The following is a 12,290-nucleotide window of genomic DNA, read 5'->3' as shown; positions in this document are numbered from 1 at the left end:
CATTGGGGAACTCCTGGTGTTTTGACAGGTCCATTCTTGCTTGGAGACCCGTTCCCTTACATTACAGACCACTAAGCCTCCCTGGCCTCAGGCCCCATCATTGTGTCAACTAACAATGGCCCCACACATTTTAAACTGCCCTAAGTTGAGAACCACCAGGAAGCTCTCCAAGGCCCCCCACTGGCTGTAAAGTGCCAGCAGAAAGCCACTCCCTGCTGGCTGTAAAGTGAGATAGTGATAGAGTGAGACAGGCAACAGGCCTACCCGTAGATGTCCAGGACCCCGATGAACGAGTGCTGCTTGAGGGAAGTGTGCAGGGCCTTGTTGATGTGCTCCACAATCCAGCTGAACAGCTGGGCATAGATGTGCTTGGCCAGGGCGTTGCGCGCATTGATCACCTGCTGCAGGGACATGGTCTTGACATAGGTCTCTGAGGTGGTGACCAGCTTGCGATGACACAACCAGTGCTCCATCTGACCGTGCTCCACCCCTAGCAGTCGGCAGAAGTTGCTTAGGTGTTCATCCTGGGGCTGTGGGAGATGGGGGAGACAGGTTCAGGAGGAGTGTGGGAGACAAGCTGCCCCCTACCAATGTCTTCCACCCTCCTGCCCAGAGGGAAAACAAGCCAAACCCAAGGCCTCAACAATCCAGAATCCCAGCACGTCCCCTGTTGCCAGCCCCGCAGTCTCTCTCTCTCTCTCTCTCACACACACACACACACACACACACACACACACACACACACACACACACACAGCTAAGTGGAGATGACAGAGCCCATTAGAGAGCAATGCTCAAACTGATCATTCCACCTGCTAATGACCAAATTACAGGACTTTAAAAACCAAAACATTCTCCATCTTTCTTGTCCCCTCCCTCCATGCCAGGCTGCTGCTGAGTAACTGGTAAGAGGTGAGTCCCTCAGTGAAGGGAGCAGAATGAGAATCGAGAGCTTATGACCACGCAATCCATTTGGAGTAACAAACATATTTACACCAAATACAGTTTGCATCTGCTGAGGTCTGCATGCAGTGCTTGACCCACAGCCCAGAAAGCAATTCTCTTCCTCCCTCTTAGAGTTCCTCACTTACAGGCATTGCCTTTGAGCCACCCCACCTAACGAGCTGCGTGCTCAGAAACAAACCCCAGGCTCCTAAGATGGAGGGGCCTTCAAAAGCACTAGCCATGTCCCTCCCTTAGAAGTCAGTTCCCCGCTCTGTAAAGTAACAGGATGGGCCAGATCAATGATGCCCTTCTGGGTGGGTAGCTTAAGTGAGAATCATCTTGAGGAGTTTTTGAAATTGTATGTGATACCAGTGAGTGGTTCAGATGTGCTGAGTAGGAGACAGGCTGAAACGCAATGGACGAGGTCGCTCCCAGCACTGACCCTGTACTGTCCTATGCTTTCAAGCAGGCTCGCTTTCTTCTTAGCCTCAGTGATGCTAAAATCACAGAAACTGAACTTTTTTCCCCCCAAACAGCAAGTGTTTTAAGAATGTAGACAAAGTTCCTCAACGTGGAAAGCTAAGATACGTGGCAAAACCTTGGACCACATCTTGACCTGGGAAGATCATCTGGAACACTTCTGCCAATAACATCACACATGCTCAGAGCTGGAAGGAAATGGCAATTCCCCCAGTTTAGGCCTCTTTTCCTACGGGTAAAAAGCTGAGCTGAGCCCCAGAGAGGTACAACTACTCAACCAGGCCCCTGCCCCACCCCCAGCACAAGGCTTCTACCACTGCCCTGCCCAATGTATCTCCTGCCTATCCAGTTGCCTCTAGGGACTATGTGTGACTCTTGACCCTCATTTACCCAAATACCAATCACATCACCTGACATTTGAGTCACTGGAGAGCCACGTTTCCCACAGGGTCTTGTCTTCTTTCACCAAAACGTATAAATTCCTTGGATAATCCTTGCAGCCCACTCGGGGCACTATGAGAAAACCTGCTCATCGTTGTTATTCATTCTCTCACCTGTTATTCATTCCCTCATCTGAATCCACCTGGGAAAGCTGGTAGCCCAGGCTCAAGCCTGCTGGAGAGCTTATTCATGCTGAGGCTGAAAGGGAATCCTTCGGAACATGATGTGCCATCTCCTAATGGCCCTCAATTGCTTGTGGGACTCATTTTCTGATGAGGCTGCCTTGCAGGATTTAAATGAGGGCTTAATGAAAATTAACACAGATAACTGTTTGATTTCTCCCTTAACACCATAGCCCCAGGCAACTTTTTTCCTCCTACATATATTTAAAATCCATCTACCCAAAACAGTTATAAAATAATAGAACACCAGAATAATAGAATCCAAAATCACTAAGGCCAGTGTTTTTCCAATGTACGGTTTATGGAACAGTAGTTGCAAAGAACATTAATTGGCTTTACTTAACAGAAGGAGAGGATAGGATCAGGTTAAACACAGCTGAACTGGTTTAATACACCGTGTAGCACCAAGAGATAGATATTTTAAGAAGCATTTTTGGAAAGTATTTGATCAAAGAGTGCTTATGTTCTTAAGAAATTACATTGTAATCCAATGTCCCTTATTACTCAGATGAAGCTGAGTGAGGCCTCCTGACCTCTGGCCCAGAGCTCCTAACCCCAGCCCGGCAGGACAATCAGCTTGGTTTGGGCTGGGTGGGTGTGGAGAAGCCCCCATCGTTTCACACTCATAGGAGAGTTTCCATGGCTACTTCTCCTGGCCAAGATCCTTTTTCTCTGAAGCCAACCTGTCTCCCCCGTCCCTAAACATAAAGCCATATGTGGTAGAGTTAAGTGCCTGGGGACCGCTTGGCAAGCAACAAGTTCAGAGGTGGCAAGCGTCCAATTTGCTCATCTGACCTATTTCCAGGAAATTCTTAATTGCTAGGCATGGCACTGCAGATGGATTCCCTGACATTTAAGTGGCCTGCCAGCAGCTACCATGACTGCCCAAGACATGCCCATGGGCACCCTCCCCTCCCTGAGGCCTCGCGCTGTGAGTGCAGTGGAGAAAGCATGAGTTAGAGACTTGTCTGAGAACCATCCTGGGGACCAGCTTTTATCCACCACAGTGGGGCGGGGCTTGATTTTCTCACCCTCTTCCGACTGTTGATTAAAGGTGCTAACTGAAATTGATTTAACATCGTGCGATTACATTTAGGCAAAATTAAATGATGCTAAATCCATTAAGAATAGCCAACATCATAGGTAGCAGATTAGTTTTATGGGCCCATATTGCTAAATTCAAGAAACAAATTGCCTTTGGTGTCCATGCAATTGAATGCTGTTGCATCTCCAAGGTAACCCTGGCAGTCATGGAGCACATTCTCATGCTTTAATTAAAAATAAAAACTACTGAGCAGAAGGCACACTGCTTATGGAAAGACAGCCTTTCCAATAGGAGGCCCATCCTATGTGCCCGAGGAATAAACCACAATCAGTGGGGCTCTCAGTAGCAACTACTTAACGATGCATTTCTCAAGCACACATTCTGTGCCTGGCACTGTGAGGGCACCAACGGGGCCCACCAGGCAAGCAGAGGGCAGTCTCCTCCCCAAGGATTTGCAGTCCAGCCAAGGAAGCCGGGCTGGCAGGAGTGAAGGGGACTGAACACTGCCTGGGCCCTGTCCCACCTTTGCCATTGTCATTCTGACCTCAGAGAAAGAGGTTCCCCTCTCTGGGCCTTATTTTTTCCTCCCCTGTACAGCAAGAGGGAAGCTCTTAAGGTTCACTCTGGCTATAACAAGGCTGATACTAGACAAAGACTCTCTCACCATGAGCTCTGTGCTAAAACCTTTCCACACAGAGCTTTCTGGGATCTTCACTCCAGCACTGAGGCAGGTGGTCATCCACACTTTACAGAGGAGGAAACAGAGAGGTTAGCACACTTGCCCTAAGTCACACATCCAGGAAGAAGAATCAGGATGTGAACCTTGGCCATCTCGACTTAGAGTCCTTGCTGTCCACTAGTTATCTGTAGAGCTCTGATTGCAAAACAATGGAAGATCAGCCTAGACCACAAACCTGCACTCAAATGCCTTCTGGAATTTCCTGCCACCTAGCAGAGAAAGGGCTGCCACATCAGGCAGCATCCAAACCTCAACCTCTCAGGCCTCCTCCCTCCCGCCCTCACCCCGCCCCTTTACCACCTGCATCCTCCATCCATGCCTTCAGAGGCCCTGATGTTCCCACCCTCATACCACCTCCATATAAACACTCAGTGGGAACTAGAGGGACAACAGTGAGCCCAACAGATACAGTCCTAATAAACACTCACTTCCCTTCTCACCTGAACATTCTCCAGAGGCTGGGTGTGGAGGATCAACTGTAAGATCAGAGACACTTCACTTACAGGCTCAAGCCTTAATTTTGCTGGTCTCACCCCCCAATGCAGGTAGGAGCCCAGGGACTCCCCAGCCCTGGTTCTCATGCTAATCACCAGCCTCACTAAGATCTCAGAGTTGCCCATCCACTCTTACTCTCCTGTGTGCCACCTCTGAGGCCTGGAGAGCCTCAGTCATCCATCCATCTGCTTCTTGGGTGCCTGGTGAGTGCTGAGCACCACAGTAGATGCTGGTGATAGAATAGAGTGAGAACTGACCCTACCCTCTCAGAGTTTGGAGTGTCACAAAGGAGAAAAGTAGGCAGCAAGTAATCAACACACACACACACACACACACACACAAACACAATGCTCAGCCCCACAGAGGGGAGGTAAGAACCCATGAAACAAGAAGTGACCTGCGAAGGGCCTGGGGAGGAACAGGGTGCTGGGTGGGCTGGAGGTCCACAAACCACAGGGCACATCTGTCACCTTTCCTGCATCTTACCAGCCTCAGCCAGGCATTGGTCACTGCAGGTGTTCCCCATCTCACCCGTCCCTGACACAGAATACAGCTGCCCTAAGGAACCACGGGACACTGAGCTGTCTGCATGGGGAGGCACAGATGCTCTATGCCTTTCTCATCAGGGGAAAGACATTGGGACAATACATCACTGGCCTTAACGACTCAGATTACGGGAGGGTTTGTCCTGCACTGGAGGCTCCTCCACCATTCCCTGGGCCACAGGTCCTCATCTGCACACAACAGTCCTTCCCATGGCATCACTGCTGCCAACTCCGCTGCACCACGCCCTCCTTCCCCCTAAGGTGAGCACCCACACAGGTACATAAGCAGCAGATATCCAAAACAGCTCCAGGGCACCTAACACTACCAGCACCAACATCTCCTCCTTTTCCACTGGGCCCGACAGGGGAGCTTCAAGGCTCTCACGAGGCTGCAGAGTCCATGCCAGGGATGGCAGCAGGCCGGACAGGCCCAGGGGCCCTCTCAAACCCTAGATCATTCCCCATGGATTGTGTATCCTTCCATGGACGATACACAATGAGCTCTACTGAATCCCAGCTACAGTTCGGGTCTTCCTCTCCCTGAAGACAGGGCCAGTTTGAATTTCTCATAACTCCCAACTTTAGACAAACAGAAGGAGGTTAATTTACATCCACTCAGTTGAATAAGCATCAGCTCATGAGCACCATGGACACATGCCCTCAGGTGGTGTTGTCTTTTGTATTTTTCCAGTATCTGGTTATTTAAATTCCAAGTACCTGGAAGCAAGAATCATACTTTGTACCTCCCCAGGACCTGGCCATAAATAGGCACAAGAGGTATAGAATAAACCGTTGCAGATTCACCTATTCAAGGTCAGCATACCAGCTTTAGCTTTTCCCAACACCATTAAATTCCAGAGGGCACAACAATTGCTGTGGGTGCCACTTCCCTGGTGCTTACTCCATCACCCGTCCATCCACTTAGACATGTATCTACCACATATCAGTACTACATTGGGCATCAGGAAAATAACCTTCATTGTGAGCCTTCACAGAGCACCTGACAGCTTGCAGTACTTTCACATGGATGTCTCACTTAACAGCCCGCCTTGTGCTGTCAGAATCTTGGGAAGGGTTGCCACCTGCCTTGTTCACCCAATTAGACTGTAAGCCCCTTTGAAGCATTAGGTATGGTGCCCTGTGCCCTTTCATCTCCTTGCAGCAGGGACCTCAGTCTGGCGCTCAGAAAGTACTCAATGGATTGACAACATGTAGAATTCTGTGTACTTCAGGGCACTTGGGAAGTCAACCCAACAAAAAGAATTTATCAAATAGCCACTACATTCCCTGCCCTCAGCAATAGAAACTTGATGGCAGCTGATTTTTAAAGGGTTGGCTCTTTTAAAAAATTATCAGCAAGTGAACAGAAACCATTACTGTTAAGAATAAATAACCTATGAGTGTCCTCTAACTGTAAAGACACATTTCAGTCATATCAAGCTGTAAAAACAGGGTAAATTGCGTACATTTTATCTCCAGTGTTGGTGTGCAACTTACTGATATACTACAGGAATCACCATCACGCTCAGCCTGAATCTCCACACTTCCAAGGTGCAAGATAGAAGCAATTATCTTAAAAATGCTTATCTGATGGGACTCTCTCACTCCTGGAAATAAAAAAAAAAAATGAATGAATGACACTCAATATCCATGGTCGGATGGAAAGGACATTTTACCCTTTCTAAGGACTTTTTTTTTTTTTTTTTTAATAAAGTTTGATTTTTCCTTTCTGGCCTGATGACTACTAAAATGATCCTAGCTCCTCACCAAGTAATTACCACTCACAGTAACAGCTCAGAGGGCAAAGGGGCTCCTTGGACTAAAAAGAAAATATCCTCACTATGATTGTCCTGACCAAACCAGATGGGTCATGCTGCCATTTTAACTTCTCAAAGAGTAAAACAGAGGCAACAATCCTGCAGGCTCATTTTGGGCTTCATTTCAACCAAACACTTTATGGATGTTTTTATGAGTTTAATAAGAATGGTCATTTATCTGCAATCATTTTTTCCCCAACACAATATCCTATAAACATCTGTGACACACATCCCCAGTGCCAATGAGGGAAGAAGAGGAGAAACTTCTCTTGGGATTGCTGTTCTGGGGCTGGATGGCCAGCTGGCCCCTGGCCATCCCCAGATGGGAGCAGCTGTTCGCCACACTATATGCACTGTCTTAGGCAGGTACCACTGACCCCAGAACCACTGTGGCAGCAATCACCTTTTGTCAGATTTGTTATTTACCTATATGAATCATCAAAGGCATGGATAATCTCTTAATTTGTATTCAGCTTGCAAGGCATTGGCATTTTTACAAAATGATTCAGACTCATTTTTAAAAGACTACATAACAATAGAATGAATATCAATAAACCTGCCACTTAGTTTAAGAAATACAGCTGCTCTCCCCGTTCCTTCCAGCTGCAGTTATTTTTTAAGGCAATATTTTATTCAGGCTAAAAAAAAGTCAATAACGCCTGTGAAAATGGGAGGCACAGATATGTCATGCTAGGATTAAAACATTTCCCCAGATAATCTACAAAGTGGACAACCCAAGGAAAATTAACTCTAGGCTTTCATGTTAGATGGCCACTATGATGTAAGCATCATATATTTACTTTTTTGTTTTTATTACGTAAAATTTCAAAACATACAAAGAATAACAAAGTAAATAATATAATGAATCCCTGTTCTTGCTTCATCATTAGGTCCCCAGGGCCTGGAACTGCCTGGAACATAGCAGATGCTCGGAAACATGGCAGAATGACTGGACTAATGGCTGCTACACAGCCTGCAAGAACTTGCAGCTATCAAAACATATGCATTATTCAAATATGTGGTGTTAGCTTAAAAATCACCCCAAAAAACACCAAAGAATTTAAGCATCCATCTTGGTTCAGCATAACTGAATACACCTGGTTAAAGCCAGAGGCTGGTATTCAGGACAAGATAGGAAGCTAGACGCTTATGCACCCTTGTAGGCGGTAAAGCACTGGGATATTTTGTCTGAGCTTAGAGTATCTTGCTCTTAAGTCAAGTCCCATTGAAGCTACTAGACAGGAGCTGGGTGCTGGGACCATCGCAGAACAAGATGGATATATTCCCTAGACAGTAGCTTTTCTACTTCATTTATCTATTTTTTTGAGACAGGGTCTTGCTTTGTTGCCCAGGCTAGAGTCCCGTGGTACAGTCACTGGTCACTGCAGCCTCAAACTCCTGGGCTCAAGCAGTCCTCCCACCTCAGCCTCTTGAGTAGCTGGGACAGGTGTGCACCAACATGGCCAACTAATTTGTTTTATTTTTTTTTGTGTGTGTAGAGACATGGTTTTCCATGTTGCCCAGAACTCCTGGGTTCAAGGAATCCTCCTGCTTCGGCCTCACAAGGTGTTGGGATTACAGGCATGAGCCACCGCACCTGGCCTACCTCGTTTACTCTTGAGAACCAGTGATCTGTCAATTTCCAAAGGCCTAACCCCCCTGTCATGGTAGGAATGTAAGTGGTAGATACAGAACGAATACTGAATCCTAACAATTGTTAGGATCCTCGCACTACACCGATGAGAAAATTATTTCATGCTGTGGGATTCTTTGAACAAGTGGTACCTCACACTATGGGAAGCAAAAAATCTAAAAGACAAAAATCAATCAATCAATCAAACCTAAGGAGTCAAACGGGTTGGCAAACTATGGCTCACAGCCTGTTTTCATAACTAAAGTTCTATCAGGACACAGTCCTGCCCACTCTCTTACATTCCGTTTACTGCTACTTTCACAAAACGGTGGAGTTGAGTGCATTGCAACAAACTGTATGGCCCAAAAACCTAAAAATTTTACTATTTTGTCCTTTAAGTTTGCTAATCCCTGCAATGAAAAAAGGGACATGTTCATTAAATAATAGAGAAGACGAGCAGATCACGAGGTCAGGAGATCGAGACCATCCTGGCGAACACGGTGAAACCCCACCTCTACTAAAAAAATACAAAGAAGTAGCTGGGCGAGGTGGCGGGCGCCTGTAGTCCCAGCTACTTGGGAGGCTGAGGCAGGAGAATGGCGTAAACCCTGGAGGCAGAGCTTGCAGTGAGCCGAGATCGCATCACTGCACTCCAGCCTGGGCAACAGAGTGAGACTCTGTCTCCAAAAAAAAAAAAAAAAGAATAGAGAAGAAAGTCTTATTACAATAATTAGTTTTACAAAAGCAATTTGCTTTGAGCATTAAAGTATCCAGTCTCCTTAGAGCCTTGGAGGGGGCAATCCTCTCCTTATATCAGCTTGTGCCCACCGACCACACCAGCACTACAAGGGCAGCTGCCAGAGGCCTTCTCCTTTCTCCTGTAAGTTCAGAGAAGAATGTATCCTGCACACTGTCAATTCTGCTCCAAACTTGCTCCCCAACTCTGGAGACTAAGATAGGCACGTAGTGCTGGGAAAGTCAGGGATGCCAGTTATCAACTTATCTCTCAGCTTCAAAGCATCCCTTCTTTGCTCTATCAAACTGGAACTGGACCCTGTAAACATTTCTCCTTTGCCTACTAGTAGAATGTCAAGCTTGCTCAATAGAGGGCATTTCAGCGATCTGAAAGGCAGCAGCACAGGAAGACAATTCCTTTTCTGGTTCTGGTCCTCCATAGTTATCATGATTTATCAGGGAGTCCAGAAACCTCCAGGTGAGCTCCAGCTCTCTGTCCTCAGGCCTGTCTCCCCATCAGCAGTGGCTTCTGAGCAGTTCTGGCACCCTACACCTTGGGGCACCTGCAGCCTGCTTGTACAAACCAGTTCTGGCCTGCATCCTATGGGCAAGTTTCTTCATCACATCCTCTTCAAAGTGAACTAAAGCTCCGCTGGGGTGGAGGCCTCTCCTATCTTTATTGGCTATTCTCCCCTACTCCACCACCACCCCCAGGGGTAGTAGCTGTTCTTTTGCACCTGCTACTTCTTTTTTTTTTTTTTTTTTTTTTTTTTTTTTTTTTTTTTTTTTTTTTTGAGACGGAGTCTCGCTGTGTCTCCCAGGCTGGAGTGCAGTGGCGTGGTCTCGGCTCACTGCAAGCTCCGCCTCCCGGGTTCACGCCATTCTCCCACCTCAGCCTCCCAAGTAGCTGAGACTACAGGCGCCCACCACCACGCCCGGCTAGTTTTTTTTTTTTTTTTTGTATTTTTAGTAGAGACGGGGTTTCACCATGTTAGCCAGGATAGTCTCGATCTCCTGACCTCGTGATCCACCCGCCTCGGCCTCCCAAAGTGCTGGGATTACAGGCTTGAGCCACCGCGCCCGGCCTGCACCTGCTACTTCTGGACCTTCTATAAAATCCTCATTTATCCTTTTTGTAGTCAATCACCTGCTACTGCTGTAGTTAACAATTGTTTATATTAATTTTTCTATTTTGGAATAACCAGTGTGGTTTGTGTCTCCTGATAGTTCATGGGTATAAAAGACAAACCCTATCTATGTACCAGTTTCCCAGAGAACTGACTGGCTCTGGGAGCATGGTAAGTAAGGGTCTGGTTGCCTCCCCATAGAGAGGTTAGAGTGTGCCCTGTTTGGCCATGTTTTATTTGGACATTGGCTAGAACTTCCCTGACCTCCAAAGAATCTAACATGCTGCTCTGGGTTAGTTACGTGGCTCAGAAGCCAAACGTTATATCTCTTTCAGAGAAGGGGCTGGGGAAGACACAAGCACCATCCTGAGCCACTTGGGGTTTCAGGATGACTTCTCAAGCTTTCCTTTTTCTGGCTGCAGGTCCCAGGAATTTAACACTTCAAATTCCCAACTGAGAAAGGCTTACCTTCTACTTTACCGCTTCTCCCCCAAAAGTGGCAGGGGAGCATGGCAATTTCCTCCAGTCCTACTGTCCCCTTCTGCCCCTGAAGGACAGAGAACTTGTTTGAAGGATTCCAATGCTAAAGCTCTATATGGAAACAGAGCTGACAGAATTAACGCTGTATGTGTGATGCAGCTGCCAGACCTTCACAGCCTGCTTCCAACTCTGATTTCATGCTGTGGTGCACAGGTGCACTGGGTGAGCGCAACGTTGTGTTCTTCCTGCTAGAGCACACTGAACCCAGACCACAGCATGAGAAGACATGGCTACACTTGCTTTACCTCCATTGGTTCCAACAGCCTGCACGAGTGGAAAGGGATACTGTACAGTGCCTGGGAGAGGGACTCTCATAACCTTATTTTTTAAAAAGGCAATGAAGCTCCAAATTTTAAGTTTTAGATCCTGAGGGTTGGGATGGGTAAGAGAGTAAGATGATATTCACTAGGGGCAAGAAGGCATCTCCCATTAGCTCCTGCAGGTTGCTGGCAAGCACAGTGGGACATCACCTTGCATTCTACCCTCCGTGCCATCAGCCCTTGGGGCCTGCTTCCCCAACTCAGAAGCTCCTTACCAAGGAGTGTGAAGGCTTGTCGAGTCTTCTCAAAGTCCTCAGCATCGTCCACACCCTCGATGGAAGTGTCTCCTCCCTGTGATGTATAGAAAAAGTCCTCCGCGCTTGCTGTTGGGGGCGAGGAAATAAGGCATGAGGCACTGGAGGACACTTCATCCCACAGATGATGGCACATGAAGATTCTATTCTGTTAGCATGCTATCCCAGACCAAATGTTAGGCCCAGCTGGATGTGAAACTCTTTAAAATAGTCTTTATCCACAATGGCAAATGGGAGAGAAAACTGAATAGTACAAGAAAAATTATAGGACACTGACAGAAATGTGCTGCTTTATGTAAAATTGGCATGGGAAACATATGTTAACACAAAAGGCATATACGTCACAGACAGTTCCATTTAATAGGATTCATCACAGATTCGTTGTTTTTAAAAAGATCTGATAAAAGTAAAATGTATTCCCATCCTAGAAACAGACTTTCATGACTTACATAATCTCAGTCTGACAAGCTCATTTGACAAATGAGGATATGTGCCCGAGGTGCCAGTTTTTTTGTTCATTTGTTTTACAAAGTTGGGCACACCTGAACTCTCTGGGTACACGCACAAATGCAGGTTGATACCCTTACATGTTCGCTGTCATCCCCCAGCTTAATTCTTCTTCAGTCAGGTCTCTGGGAACAGCCTAGGGGACAGCTGGTAAGGAGGGGCCCAGATGGTGTCTTAAAATTCAGAGCCAAGCTTAGAAGAGGACACAAATGCAACAAGCCCTGGGTAGTATCTGCCCTACAGAGAGGACGGCAGAATTAGCTCTTAGGAGGAAGCAGGGCTTATAAGTGAGCATTTAAGGCCACAGTTGCATGTAATCAAAGTTACCCTTAAAAACTACTTAAATCTTTCACAAGATATAGTATCTTGTGTGGTGATCCTGCCTGGTACTATCCTGCCTGGCACTTCATGTTCTAAGTGTATAACGTTTGGTTTTGACAGGATGTCAAAAGGAGACACTGGCCGATTTCCCTCTTTCCTGAAAA

At 46.9% G+C, this 12,290-nt stretch overlaps 1 protein-coding gene across 1 annotated transcript in view; it reads right to left on the bottom strand.

Annotated features, from left to right (window-relative positions):
- MYO5B (myosin VB) overlaps positions 1-12,290 on the bottom strand; it is a 385,029-nt gene that overhangs the window by 159,676 nt on the left and 213,063 nt on the right. The window contains exons 8-10 of the mRNA XM_025364941.1: positions 11,260-11,367; positions 6,370-6,479; positions 265-530 (exon numbers count right to left, since the gene is read on the bottom strand). Of these exons, the coding sequence (XP_025220726.1) occupies positions 265-530; positions 6,370-6,479; positions 11,260-11,367 (484 nt within the window). The remainder of the gene's footprint in view (positions 1-264; positions 531-6,369; positions 6,480-11,259; positions 11,368-12,290) is intronic.

Source organism: Theropithecus gelada, chromosome 18, assembly GCF_003255815.1.
Source record: "Theropithecus gelada isolate Dixy chromosome 18, Tgel_1.0, whole genome shotgun sequence".
Classification (NCBI taxonomy): Eukaryota; Metazoa; Chordata; class Mammalia; order Primates; family Cercopithecidae; genus Theropithecus; species Theropithecus gelada.
This window is presented reverse-complemented; position numbering and strand designations above follow the sequence as displayed.